Source organism: Muntiacus reevesi, chromosome 18, assembly GCF_963930625.1.
Source record: "Muntiacus reevesi chromosome 18, mMunRee1.1, whole genome shotgun sequence".
NCBI lineage: Eukaryota > Metazoa > Chordata > Mammalia > Artiodactyla > Cervidae > Muntiacus > Muntiacus reevesi.
The window spans coordinates 10,495,890-10,510,514 of NC_089266.1; the positions used below are offsets into that span (position 1 = coordinate 10,495,890).

At 51.4% G+C, this 14,625-nt stretch overlaps 1 protein-coding gene across 1 annotated transcript in view; it reads left to right on the top strand.

Moving 5' to 3' along the window:
* CCDC40 (coiled-coil domain 40 molecular ruler complex subunit) overlaps window positions 1–13,507 on the top strand; it is a 43,152-nt gene extending 29,645 nt beyond the window's left edge. Inside the window, exons 12-21 of the mRNA XM_065910019.1 lie at window positions 125–368; window positions 449–631; window positions 4,965–5,210; window positions 6,185–6,398; window positions 6,818–6,987; window positions 7,090–7,181; window positions 7,793–7,913; window positions 9,972–10,160; window positions 11,705–11,863; window positions 12,820–13,507. Coding sequence (XP_065766091.1) covers window positions 125–368; window positions 449–631; window positions 4,965–5,210; window positions 6,185–6,398; window positions 6,818–6,987; window positions 7,090–7,181; window positions 7,793–7,913; window positions 9,972–10,160; window positions 11,705–11,863; window positions 12,820–13,065 — 1,864 coding nt within the window. The 3' untranslated portion in view covers window positions 13,066–13,507. The remainder of the gene's footprint in view (window positions 1–124; window positions 369–448; window positions 632–4,964; window positions 5,211–6,184; window positions 6,399–6,817; window positions 6,988–7,089; window positions 7,182–7,792; window positions 7,914–9,971; window positions 10,161–11,704; window positions 11,864–12,819) is intronic.
* The last annotated feature ends 1,118 nt before the right edge of the window (window positions 13,508–14,625 follow it).

The following is a 14,625-nucleotide window of genomic DNA, read 5'->3' on the forward strand; positions in this document are numbered from 1 at the left end:
GACTAATACTAATAGAGTTGGTTTCCCAATTTCTTCCTCTTCACTCTATGAGCTTCCTCCCATTGGGTACCACCATACACATTGGTGTTCTGATATCCTGGCTTTGCTCTTTCAATTTTGGCAGTGAATGCCAGCATCAAGTCAAGTCCATGGATGTTGAGCTTGAAGCCTATAAGAAATCCATTGTGAAGGAGGAAGAAAAGAATGAAAAGCTGGCCAGCATCCTGAACCGGGCAGGGACAGAAGCCAACCTAATGCAGAAACTGACCTCACAGTGCCTGACTAAGGAGGAGGCCCTGCAGAATGAGTTTAACACCTACAGGCTCACCCTGCTGGACACAGAGGATGCACTGGGCAAGGCCCATGTGGTACGGTCATGTCCCCCACCAGCAGGGCAAGCCTCCCCACTCTGCTTCCCAGTATCCACCCTCTGACTCTTCCTTTCTAGGAATACACAGCAACCGTGGGAGAATTGCAGACTCTCCACCAGGCCATCCAGCATGAGTTGGAGCTGAGGAGGAAGATGGATGCCTCCATCATGGAGAAGCTGAAGGAGCACATGACCTCCAACAAGATGACCAAATACTTCCACCAGCTCATCCTGAAGCTCCAGAAGGAAAAGACCAACCTGGTATACCAGCTGCACACACCTGGGCCCCAAGGGATGGATGCTTTCATGGTGCTCAGGCATTGGGGCAGCTCTAGTGGGAACAGATCACATGTGGCAGAAGGGCACTGAGCATGTTCATTCACCTTTCATTTTTTTCTAGGTGTAAAAGTAATGCATTTTTTATTGCAGAAAATCTGGAAATACAAAAAGGCATAAGAAGAAAATAAGACAGCTGCAGTCCCACCATCCAGAGATAATCTCTTCTGAAACTGTGGTGTATTTCCTTCTGGAAATTTTTCTAAACACACATGGTCATACTCATACACACAAAGACACACAGAAACACACATTCACATACACATCCCCACATGCACACATGAGCAAACACAAGCACACAGATTCACACGCACATGTACACATTTGTTTAACATGTTCACATACATGAACAGACATGTGAAGATACATCTGCACACACAACCTGAGAGGACATAGGACTCTTCACTATATATCAGTCTTTAAACCACTCTAATCCATTTTCATTAATTTTACTGAAACACAACACAGAGCAAAAAGTGCACAAACAACAAATGTAGGAGTCCATTATTTTTCCTATGTGTGTAGTGTTTTATTTTACATTATTGGTCACATTTAACATAACATTTTCCATAAATATTATTAGAAAAAGTGCATGTTGGTTTATGCATCGCATTTTATCCTACAAATATACATGCTTTCTTTAATAATTCTCTCTTTGGACACCTAAAGTTGTTTCTAGGCTTTAAACTTTAGAAATAACTCAGCAGTGAACATACTTGTTCACACATCTTTGTCCACATGTCTGAGGATAAGTTGCTGCAGCAGAGACCCTGGTCAAATTGGTAGGAGCATGTAAAATGAATCCTGGAGTAGCCTGACCCTCTGCTTTCCCAGCGTGTGCCTGAAGGTCCCGAGTGAGTTGACTGGCCCTTCTGGACTGGGGACCCAACCCTTACCCCTGGCATGAGCTCCCTTTTGCTCCCCCAGGGGTCTTGCCTTTCTCTGAGCAGGGGTCCCTATGTCCTGAAAAAAGCAATTTGCTACTTAGGTTGTTTCTTCTTTGGCTCTTCCTGTGTGACTGCCTCGGGGTGCTGTCTACCTGGCTAGAAGCCGGAGGCACCTCATGCCTCCCAGATACCTGGGAGGAGACCAGCTCGCTCCTGGCTTGATTGTGCCAAGGAACTGAGGAGAGGGGGCTGGAGCCAAGTCTGTGGATGCCCAGGTCTCCTTAAGATGTCCTGGTTGATGCTAGTGGAGTCCTACCAGTTCTTATTCCAGGAAGTGGGGGCAAGACTACCTGGTGGGAGCAACACACCTGGGCCCAAGTGTGCATTGGAAAAGTTATGCAGTGTGGTGAGTGTGAAATAAACCTGCCCAGCCCTGATGCAACATCACAGAGGCTGATCCCCAGACTCCCAGGTGTCCCCCTTTCCCAGTCACCGTGTGGGCAACACATGTGCCACCACCCATGTCCATAGGAGGGCAGTAAAGTCCTGGACCAGCATTTGTTGGAGCACTTGGTGGGTGATAGGTGTACTACCACCTATATCCACAGGACAGCAGTAAGGAGTACTGGACCAGCATGAGTTGCAAAAACTCGTGGGCAGGAGGTATACTACCACCCATGTCCACGGGAGGGCAGTAAAGGGTCCTGGGCCAGCATTTGTTGGAGCACTTGGTGGGCAGTAGGTGTACTACCATCCGTGTCCATGGGAGGGCAGTAAAGGGTCCTGGGCCAGCGTTTGTTGGAGCACTTGGTGGGCAGTAGGTGTACTACCATCCGTGTCCACGGGAGGGCAGTAAAGGGTCCTGGGCCAGCATTTGTTGGAGCACTTGGTGGGCAGTAGGTGTACTACCATCCGTGTCCACAGGAGGGCAGTAAAGAGTCCCAGGCCAGCATTTGTTGGTGCACTTGGTTGGATACAGGTGTACTACCACCCATGTCCACAGGAGGGCAGTAAAGAGTCCTGGGCTAGCGTTTATTGCAAAAATTCGTGGGGTAGGAGTATTACCACCCATGACCACAGGAGGGCAGTAAAGAGACTTGGACCAGCATTTATTGCAAAAATTCATGGTCAGCTGGTGTACTGCCACCCATGTCCACAGGAGGGCAGTAAAGAGTCCTGGACCAGTATTTATTGCAAAAATTTGTGGTCAGCAGGTGCACTACCACCCATGTTCACAGGAGGGCAATAAAGTCCTGGGCTAGCATTTGTTGGAACATTTGGTGGGTGGCAGATGTCCTACCACCTGTGTCCACACGAGAGCAGTAAAGTCCTGGGCCAATATTTGTTGGAACAGTTGGTGGATGGCAGGTATACTACCACCCACGTCCATAGGAAGGCAGTAAAGAGTCCTGGGCCAGCATTTTGTTGGAACACTTGGTGGGTGGCAGATGTCCTACCACCTGTGTCCACACGAGGGCAGTAAAGTCCTGGGCCAACATTTGTTGGAACACTTGGTGGGTGGCAGGTGTACTACCACCCATGTCCACAGGATGGCAATATAGAGTCCTGAACCAGCATTTGTTGGCTCGCTTTGTGGGCAGTAGGTGTACTACTATTCGTGTCCACATGAGGGCAATAAAGAGTCCTGGGCCAGCATTTATTGCATCAGTTCAGTTCAGTTCAGTTGCTCAGTCGTGATCGACTCTGCGACCCCATGAATCGCAGCACACCAGGCCTCCCTGTCCATCACCAACTCCCGGAGTTTACCCAAACTCATGCCCATCGAGTCGGTGATGCCATCCAGCCATCTCATCCTCTGTCGTCCCCTTCTCCCCCTGCCGCCAATCCCTCCCAGCATCAGGGTCTTTTCCAATGAGTCAACTCTTCGCATGAGGTGGCCAAAGTACTGGAGTTTCAGCTTCATCATCAGCCCTTCCAATGAACACCCAGGACTGATCTCCCTTAGGATGGACTGGTTGGATCTCCTTGCAGTCTAGGGGACTCTCAAGAGTCTTCTCCAACACCATACATAGTTCAAAAGCATCAATTTTTCGGTGCTCATCTTTCTTCACAGTCCAACTCTCACATCCATACATGACCACTGGAAAAACCACAGCCTTGACTAGATGGACCTTTGTTGGCAAAGTAATGTCTCTGCTTTTTGATATGCTATCTAGGTTGGTCATAACTTTTCTTCCAAGGAGTAAGCGTCTTTTAATTTCATGGCTGCAATCACCATCTGCAGTGATTTTGGAGCCCAAAAAAATAAAAGTCTGACACTGTTTCCACTGTCTCCCCATCTATTTCCCATGAGGTGATGGAACTGGATGTCATGATCTTAGTTTTCTGAATGTTGAGCTTTAAGCCAACTTTTTCACTCTCCTCTTTCACTTTCATCAGGAGACTTTTTAGTTCTTCTTCACTTTCTGCCATAAGGGTGATGTCATCTGCATATCTGAGGTTATTGATATTTCTTCTGGCAGTCTTGATTCCAGCTTGTGCTTCCTCCAGCCCAGCGTTTCTCATGATGTACTCTGCATATAAGTTAAATAAGCAGGGTGACAATATACAGCCTTGACCTACTCCTTTTCCTATTTGGAACCAGTCGGTTGTTCCATGTCCAGTTCTAACTGTTGCTTCCTGACCTGCATACAGGTTTCTCAAGAGGCAGGTCAGGTGGTCTGGTATTCCCATCTCTTTCAGAATTTTCCACAGTTAGAAGTTGGCATTTGTCACAGCATTATTTCGAGTAGGAATGTTGATAACAGATGACAAGCTCAAAGAGGGCAGGCATGTTGATTTTCTTCACCAAAACCACATGAGCTGTCAACAGCAGGGCCCCTGTGCTTGTTGTGGAACAAATGACATTCCCAGGGACAGCTGTGACTTGCTTCCCAATCTCTGTTACAAATATGACTACTATACAACCATTAAAAATGACATGATATGACATGTGTTGAACTGAAACGTGGCTTACAAAGCTATATGTAGAGTGTGACCCTGTTTTTGTTTGGGTTCGGAGGAAGAGGGTTTATATACAAAGTCAAGAAGGCAGGATAGATTCTAAATAGTGATGCTGGCTAACTGTGTGGCAGATTTACGGGCGATCGTCTGTATTTTCACATTTCCCCATTTCAATATATGTTACTGTTTGATAAGAGATAATAATGTCAGCTTTCTTTTTTTGTGAGGAATTGTTAGGGTTCAAATAAGGAAGTCCTTTGACAGGTCATAAGGTGGAGAGAAAACCAACATCCCCTTCTGTTTCTCCAGATGAATACCCAGACCAAGGAAAACATGAAACCAACCAGCTCATGTGGAGCCTCTCAGAAAGGAAAAAAGTTCAGACTTGTTTCCTTCTGCTAATTCAGGTGACACATCTTTCCAAAATTGATGGTGACATTGCTCAGACCACCCTGGACATCACGAACACCAACTGCAGGCTGGACATGCATCAGAAGGTGCTGGCTGAGCTGGATAAGGAAGTGAAAAAAGTCAATGACCTCATCACCAACAGTGAAAGTGAAATTTCCAGGCGCACAATCCTCATTGAAAGAAAGCAAGGTCTCATCAACTTTTTCAACAAGCAGCTGGAGCAGATGGTTTCTGAACTTGGGGTAGGACCCCGGGACCAGAAGAGGTCACTTGGGTTGATGTATGTGCCTGGCCATTTCAGAAACTGCATCTGTTCAGGAACAGACTCATGTAGGACATAGGCGTTCCCGCCCTACCCATCTTACGGGTGAAATGCACATGTCTGTGTAGAATGCTGACTCAGGGGCTGTCTGCGGACCTTCTCTGTGGGGCCACATAGTCAATATTTCAGGTGTTATGGACCATACGGTCTCTGTTGCAACCCCTCACCCTAGAGGTTACAAGGAGGAGCCACAAGGAGGCAATAGGTAAACAGATGAGTGTGTCCACATGCGATGAAACCTTACTTATGGCCCCTGAAGTCTGGATTCCATATAACTCCCACCTAGCATGAAGTTGTCTTCTTTTGATATTTTGTGTGTCCTATGGACTATGTGAAGACAGGCAGCGGGTAGGATCTCACTCACTGCTGCTCTTAGTGAAGTGGTCTGTTGGGTTTGAGGCTTGAAGTTCTACAGGTTATCCAGTATCCCTGACCTGAGGACCCCACGACAGCCTCAAACCCAGAGCAGCATGGGCAGTTGGTGGGCACACTCTTAGGTAGACCCCAACCAGAGCATGGTCTCAGAGCTGCAACCCAAATGGATTCCAAGGGAGTAAAGACCCTAACCTATGACAGTCTGTTGTGAAAAGACAATTTGCCAAGCCCTTTTGGGTAACAGAAGCCCCACAAGACTGGGTCATGGTGAGGTCAGGCCAGTGGAGGAAGGGAAGGGGGTGGCAGACCGGCAGATCACCAGAACAGAATCTCCCACAGCAGGTCAGGCCATATGGCCTGGGACCACAGAAGAGGGGACACAATGACAGGGTCCTTAGGCCCTCTGAGTAAAGATCCCCCCACTCAGCATACAGATGCATGATCTTAGGTGTCCCTGCCCTCTGTAGCCCACCCTGACTTTAGGGACTCAGTCTGCTTTCTGGTGAACATTGCTTTCAGGGTGAAGAGTTGGGGCCCCTGGAGCTGGAGATCAAGAGGCTGACCAAGCTGATAGAGGAAAACAACACCAATGTGACGCAGGCCCAGGTGACCTGGCTGCGGCTGCAGCAGGAGATGGTGAAGGTCACGCAGGAGCGCGAGGAGCACCTGGTCTCCCTGGACATGTCCAAGAAGGAGATCCACATCCTGGAGCAGAAGAAAATACGGATAGAAAGTGAGCTCCCCTGCCCAGCCCCTCCACAGCACCTGCTGAGGCTTTCTGGTGCCACCTGGTCCCACCGGGTCAGCCGGGCCCTGCAGCCCCACAGGCAGCGCTGCCGGGTGTCCAGGGCCCACTCTGCCTGGACACATCATGCCTGTTTCTTCCCAGAGGTTCTGCCGCCTTCTTGCCCAGCCCTGTGGGCTCCCAAACCTGCTTGTGCGAGGTCGGGGCCGTTGCTTTCCACCCCCTGCCCCGGAGCTTGCTGGCCTTTCCTGGGGACTCGGTGTCTGAGCACCAACCCTGCCCCCTTCCGCCTCCGCCATCTGGGTGGGGATGCCAGAAGGTCAGCGGGGAGGGAGGGCGCCGTAGGCACAGACCCCCTATCACAACCCCCAGGGGCCACTCCCAACCCCCGGCCACCCTCCCCACAGACAAGATCAACCAGGAGAAGAAGGAGCAGAAGCAGATCGAGCGCCACATGAAGGACCTGGACAACGATCTGAAGAAGCTCAACTTGCTGATGAACCAGAACCGGTGCAGCTCCGAGGAGCTACAGCAGGACAACCGGGCCACGGAGGGCGAGTTCGTGCTCTCGCTCAAGGTGCGCTCGGGGCTCAGCGTGGGTGGGCGGGGCAAGCAGGTGCGCGCGGCCCTCGGCCCCGCCCCCGCCCCGCCCACCGCCCTCTCTCTCCTCGCCGCGCAGGCCTCAGAGCTGGAGACCATCCAGATGCAGGAGAAGCTGAACCAGCTGACCGAGGAGAAGACAGCCGTGCTCAACAGCCTGGTGGAGGCGGAGTGAGTGCCCAGGCGCGGGTCCGGAGAGTCGCTGCCCACGGTTCACGTAAACCGGTTGGTGGTGGGGGAGGGGGCGGGGGAGGCGCGGCCCTGGAACCTGAGCCGGATCCCTGGGAACAGCGGAGTCCTGTGCCTCCCGGCAGCCCTTCTGCAAAGCCATGACGGTGATCATTGGAAGCGGAGTGGCTTCCTTCAGGACAGACGTTTTAAAAACTGTATGATCTTTCAGGTGCCTGATTATAAGAGTAATCCAGACCCAACGGTAAGCATTGTAAACCATTGCAATGAGTGCAGAGTAGAAAGGAGAATCATACTTAATCCAGCCCTCTTCCTTTACCATTTTCTCTTTCTTTCATTCTTTTTTTTTTTTTTTAACCATAGTGCAATTTTCTCTGTCTGCCTTTGAAGCAGCCTCGTAGTGTATTTTTCTGTGGATGTCTTCCCCCTCGGGGTGCACGGGTCTGCATTTCCAGTTGGAAGGACTCCTGAGCCTGCACTGTGCGCACCCCAAGCACAGCGCACCCCAAGCACAGCGCAGCATGCTCACCGAAGCATCAGAAAGAAAACCCCTTTGTTCTTCAGCTCTTACACTGCCTCTCCTTCCCTTAAAGACACCAGATCATGCTCTGGGAGAAAAAAATCCAACTGGCAAAAGAGATGCGGGCCTCCGTGGATTCTGAGACAGGCCAGATGGAGATCCGGGCCATGAAGGCAGAGATACACAGGATGAAAGTAGGTGGAAGGAGGGAGGTGTGGGGGGCCTGGAGCTTGGGGTCCTGGGAAGAAACCACCCTGGCGCAGCAGCCTGCACTCCAAGCACTCCAAGGAAACTCGCTGTTCCCCCTGCTGACTTTCTCCACCAGTGCCTGTCCAATTCTTGTTCTTACTGCACCAAAATGGCCACAGAACACAGCGATCTGCACGGGAGTCACGAACCACTATGTTATCCTCACTCCAAGCAATCAGCGTACTCCAGTGTTTTTAAATGCTGACTGTGACCAATCCCCACCCAATCTCATGACCCATTTGTGAGATGTATCCCACCATTGGACCAAAAAGACTCACTCAGTAACAGAGTGCAAGGAACACACCCTCATTTCCCGGTCGAGTCATGTTTTCTCTCTACTGTCATCTTTAGCTGGATTTCATTACCTTAAAAAAAAAAGGCTGGTAATTAAATCACAGGCTGTCACTGAGCCAAAGGTTCAGGAACTTAAGGATACAAATCACAGATCATAAAAAGAAATATGACATCACTCTTACGATTACATGGTCAATAATAACCCCGCTGGCTGAGTCCAGAGGAATTCTGATCAAATGCATCCACTACTGATAAGTTTAATAAACACTCCATTTAACTGACTTTTCAAACCACAGAAGCCATGTATGTGGCTGCAGCAGGTCAAACACTGTACCACAAAGCTTACACACACACACACACACAGGCACACACACACAGAGACACACACTCATACACAGGTGCACACACACACACACACACAGATGGGGCTGCCAGCCCCCTCCCTCCTAGCTGTGTTTCGGTTTTGTTTTCCTTTACCAAAATAGTACATATAACTCAGCAACTTATTTTTTTTTAATGATACAGGCATTGACTTTCTTTAGTAGTTGCAGAATATACTATGGATACAACATAGTTTAATGAAACCTTCCCAGGTTGATGTGAAGATGTTGATTGTCTCCATTGTGGTGGTGTTTGTTACGACAAACAATGTTACAATGATATCCTTATGGAAATCAGCATCCATATTTTGGGGGGATCTCTTTCTGGGCTGTCTTCTGTGTCCACTGATCCAAGAGCCCAAATCCACACTGTCTTGATATTTATTTATTTGACTTTACTGGGTCTTAGTTGCAACACATGGGATCTTTAGTTGAAACATGTGGGATCTAGTTCCCCAACCAGGGACTGAACCCAGGCCCTCTGCATTGGGAGCACAGAGTCTTAGCCACTAGACTGCCTGGGGAGTCCCCGTCTTATTTTAAATCAACTTTATTGAGGAATAACTTATTTACAGGGCTTCCCTGGTGGTTCAGCAGTAAAGAATCTACCTGCAATGCAGGAGACATGGGTTCGATCACAGGGTCAGGAAGATCCCTTGGAGAAGGGAATGGCAACCCACTCCAGTATTCTTGTGCCAAGAATCCTATGGACAGAGGAGCCTGGTGAGCTACAGTTCATGGGGTCACAAAAGAGCTGGCCACGACTTAGCGACTAAACAGTAAATGCAGTAATGTGAACTTACTTTAACTGTCCAGTGTACATAATGTGGCCACCACCCCATTGAGACATGGACCATGTCCTCCTCTGCAGAAAGCTTTCACACACCCCTCACAGTCCCACTCCCATCACACACCAGCCCCCAGCCCCAGGCCCCAGAGACCCTTCAGGCCACCATCTCACAAAACCACAATGCCTTTTTCCTAACAAGGCACTTAACCTTGGTGTGATACAGTTAACCAAACTATGAACTCTAATCAGAGATCACTGTTTTTTTGGCTAATGTCCTTTTTCTACTCCAGGACCCAACCCCTGGCTGCATGTGGCCCTCATGTGCCCCCATCTACCCCTGTCTCTGTCAGTTTCTCAGTGTCGCCCTGCTCACCTGGTTATCCTGACATGAACTGAAATCATTCTGACCAGTTGACAAAGCCCCCAAGTTCCTTTTTTCCTGGGGCATCACCCTCATGCGTTCCCCGCTGGTTCAGCTGGGTGCGGTGGGAGGTGGCCTGGGCCCCTCTCCTGCCCAGTCGCCTGCCCTGTGCACCCAGGTCAAGCATGGGCAGCTCCTGAAGCAGCAGGAGAAGATGATCCGGGACATGGAGCTGGCCGTCGCCCGCAGAGATACCATCTCCACCCGGGCTGAGGGGCAGAGCAAGATGGACAAGAAGCTGTTCACGCGGACAGACTTCCACCACAAGCAGGCCGAGCTCCGCCGGAAGATCAGGGATGTTCACAAGGTGGGTGGCCGGGCTCCGGGACGGGCCCGCCTCGGGCCGCCTGTCCACGGGTGGTCGGCGCGGGTCATCGGCCCCTCTGGCAGGCGTCCGTGCATGGCAAGCCGGTGCTGGTTTCTGAGGCACTTTCTCCAACGTGGGCTGCGATTTCACTCGGTCCTTCCAGCCTGCTTCTCGGGGGGCCCTCCCCACCTCATCTGCCCTACCGCCTTTCTTGCCCCTCACTCCCGGAGCTGCAGTTCCAGCTGCTGTCGGGGCTGTTTGATGAGAAAGAGAAGTGACAGTGGGGGCTGAGGGATGGCAGGAGCTCGGCTCCTGAGTCAGACAAGCCACTTTCTTCTGCGCTGAGGGACCAAAGTCTGGGCCCCACACCCCACGTGCCGGTTCTGGGTCAAGACAGAGTGGCGGCCAGATCCACAGGTGCTTCCCGGGTGTCCCTAACACCCTGCTCTGATCGGGCCTTTGCTTGGGAGTTTGTCTTGGGTTTAACAGAAGAGCCATGAGGCAGGGGCAGCTCAGGGCTGGAAGCGGCCCCGTTTCTGCCCCCTCTGCTAACAGAAATGGCGTCAGGGAAGCACGGAGTGTTGGTGACGAGTGTGAGCCCCTGTGTCACTGACGCCCAGTGGGTGCCGGGGATGGGCTGATGGGAACATGGAGGGCACCCGCTCGAGCCCGTGTCCCCGTCCACCTGGCCACATTCACCAGCCATGAGGTGTGTGCCTGCCCCGGGAGGGGGCCAGCTATGGCCCCTGCGCCTCCTCCTTTCACCGTCACCAGGCAGGGCTCTGAGCTCAGACTTCTCTCGGCCCCCACTGGCCGGCTGTGTGGTCTCAGTGGGTGAGAAACCTCCCACCCCCACAGTTCCCCATCTGTTAGTGGAGACAGGAGCAGTGACCACTCCCAGAGAGCCGAGGGTTACCCGAGACAGAACCTGGCCTTGGAGCCCCACCGTGGGTCCCAGCCCTGCTCTTCTACTTGTGCTCATGGCACAACTCAGGCATGTTGTCCGACCTGTCTGTACCTTGGCTTACTGACCTGTGAAATGGGCCGTCACCTCATGGTGTCACCCAGAGGACCAGATGGAGAATGTTGGGATAGCCCTGGTCGGGGGAGTCCTGCATGAAGAAAGGGTAGCTGAAAATGATAGAATTGATCCAGCTGCTTATTTGGACGTTCCTGGAGGTGCAGAGGGCCTTTTCTGGTCCTGGTTTATGTATTTCTCTGCCATCTTGGCCACTCCTGGACTTTCTTCTGTCCTGGACTTTCTTTTGTCCATCCCTCTCCACCCCTCCTGGCTCCCCAGGGGCCTCCTCTGCCCAGGTTGGCGACAGAATCCTCTTCTCCCTACTGCCACAGAGGGTCTGGCCATGGCTCCCTCACTGGCCTCCCTACCTGCAGCACTCTCCTACACCCCAGCTTTGGAATTCCTCCCAGATTATGTGCCTAGAGGGTCCTTGGGGTTCCTCCCTGCCTGACTCTTCCCTGTTCCCTGAATAACTGGGGGCAGGGTCCCAGGATGTTCCTGTTTCACCCTGCTCCCACCCCAGGCCACCGAGGAGTGCACCCAAACCATCCTGGAACTGGAAGAATCTCAAAAATCCATGAGTGACTCCCTCCTGGAGAAACAGGAGCAGTTGTCGAGGACGCAGGTTGAGGCCGATGAGCTCGAAGTTGAGCTGGACCGGCTGACAACCCTCAAGCGACAGGTAGGCAAGCCCCAGGGCCACAGGAACCCAGCAGCAAGGCCTGCTCTGGCCCAGCTAAGCCCAGGCTGATCATAGCACTACCTACTGCTGTCATCCACCTCACATTGCTCATGAAGGCTCCACAGGCCGGCACTGTCCTGGGTGCCAGGGGTACAGTGAACAGAAAAGATGACAGCCCCTGCCCTCCCTGAGGTCACCTTCTGAGGGCGGGAGGACAGATAATCAAACTAATAAGCAAACTGATACTTCATATTTGATGGTGACAGATACTCTGGAGAAAGAGGAAGCAGAGAAGGGGTGTCGGGTGGATGGGGGCGGCGCTAGGAAGGAGGGTGGTCTGAGATGGCCACACAGGAGAAGTGACATTTGAGTCAAAATTTGAAGGAGAGGCAAGGGAGTGAGCACCCCCAGGTACAGCAGGAGTGGAGGCTGCCCCAGGCCCCGGGCTTGCAAGGCTTGGAGGGGGCAGTACCATGGCCATGGGCTGCTCCCTCAGGGATGGGGTGGGGAAGAGTGACTTGGGATCACTGCAATCATTTGGTTCTCATGATGAGTGTGGGATGTGAGGGCCAAGAGTGGACACAGGGCCTGTCTTAGGCCATCACAGTTCTTAAGAAGGATGCACAGACCAGGCGTAGCCTCAGGCTAGCGAGAAGCCATTAGACTCCACATGTCATTTCAAAGCTGCCCCACTGGGATTTTCTGCTGGATTGAATATGGTGTGAGCAGAAGACAGGGGTCACTCAGAGCTTCAGTGTTTGGGCCCAATCAACTGAGATGGGTGTGGTGGGCACCTGGCAGGTTGGACTGTGGGTGAGGGCGGGTCCATCGGCTCCTTCCCCTGGATCTGCCAAGCTCTCCACTGGCGCATCCTCAAGTCGGAGTTCGTGCCAGGCCAGCGGGTGTCCTCTTTTGAACACGCATAGCCTGACATGGGGTCACTTGTCCCTCCCAAGAATCTTTCTGAGCTCGTGGCCCTGCAGACGCGCCTCAAGTACCTACAGGCCGTGAAGGATGGGCGGTACGTCTTCACGCACCGCAATAAGCAGTCATTGATGATGGAGTTCAAGCGTCTGCACGACAGGCTGGTCAGCATCAGCACCATCCTCCACCATGTGAAGGAAGAGTACCCCCAGTTCCAAGAGGCCCTGCTCAAGGTCAGCCAGTCCATCACCAAAATGCTGGAGTCATCCGGGTCCTAGAAAGCCCCTATCCACCCCACCCCCCCCCACAAGGAGGAGGCCAGTCTTGAGTGTCATCAGAACTGGAATCTTCCTACCCTCAGAGAGTGACACCACTTAAGAGAGACAGGGCATTGTAGGAATTTTTTTGTAGGAAATCCCTGCGTCTGCAGTTCCATTTTGGTGAGTCTTCCACTTGCAAAGGCAGTGTCAGTGAACACAAACCTGCATTCCCACATTGGGCTAACTTCTAGTAAAACTGGAAATACAGGCCTCTGCTCCTGCCCCCACCTTCAGCATGGGTTAAATCCAGATTCCCAATTTATGGGAGCAAGTCCAGGGGGATGTGAATCCCTGGCTGTGGCTGGAGGCCTAAAGCCTGAGGTGAGATCACACAGGTGTGTGAACACAGACCTCCCTTTGTCTGCCCAATTGTCCACAGCCCTCGTCCACCCGGGGCATCTCCTCCAACACTGTGATTCCCAAGCACCTGCTACCTATGCCTTCCCTGCAGTTTAAAGGAAAAATGTTCTACAGATAATTTTATATGTTTCAGCAGGAAAATAAAAATTTTTTTCTGAATGTGCTAGAAAAAGCGTATTCATTCTAAAATATTCCAGAAACGCAAACCCCACAAAGAAGCAGGGAAGCCCTCAATCCCACTCTGACACTGCTGTGTGGGGCTTTCTGTGCCTGGTTCCGCCTGACAGGGTCACAGGATCCAACTTCTCACTTGAAAATCTTGCTCCTCTTTTATTATTATAATTATTAAATTTTTATTGGAGTATAGTTGCTTTGGGCTTCCCAGGTGGTGCTGGTTTCCCTGATAGCTCAGTTGGTAAAGAATCTGCCTGCAATATAGGAGACTTACATTGGATTGGATTCCTGGGTCAAGAAGATCCCCTGGAGAAGGGATAGGCTACCCACTCCAGTAATTTTTGGCTTCCCCTATGGCTCAGCTGGTAAAGAATCCACCTGCAATGTGGGAGAACTGGGTTCGATCCTTCGGTTGGGAAGATCCCCTGGAGAAGGGAAAGGCTACCGACTCCAGTATTCTGGCCTGGAGAATTCCATGAACTGTATAGTCCATGGGGTCGCGAAGAGTGAGACACAAGTGAGCGACTTTCACTTTCACTTCACTTTCACTTCAGGTGGCACTAGTGGTAAAGAACCTGCCTGCCAATGCAGGAGATGGAAGAGACCCAGGTTCGATCTCTGGGTCAGGAAGATCCCCTGGAGCAGGGCATGGAAACCCACTCCAGTATTCTTGCCTGGAGATTACCAAGGACAGAGGAGCCCGGTGGTCTACAGTCCATGGGGTTGCCAAGAGTCAGACACGACTGAAGCAACTTAGCTCATAGCTGCTTTACAATGTTGTGTTGGTTTCTTGCAGTACAAGCTTGCTCCTCTTAACATGAGCTTTTTCTCAATGTATGAAAAGTACCTTGTCATTGAATATTTTCATGACAGTCGGTTTTATGGGTTATGACATTTTCCTTTCAGAAGAAGTTTAAGTTGCTTCCAAATTTTCGGCCTCTGGGTGCTAAACTCGCAGTCAGGCCTCTGGAGTGGCCTGATGGG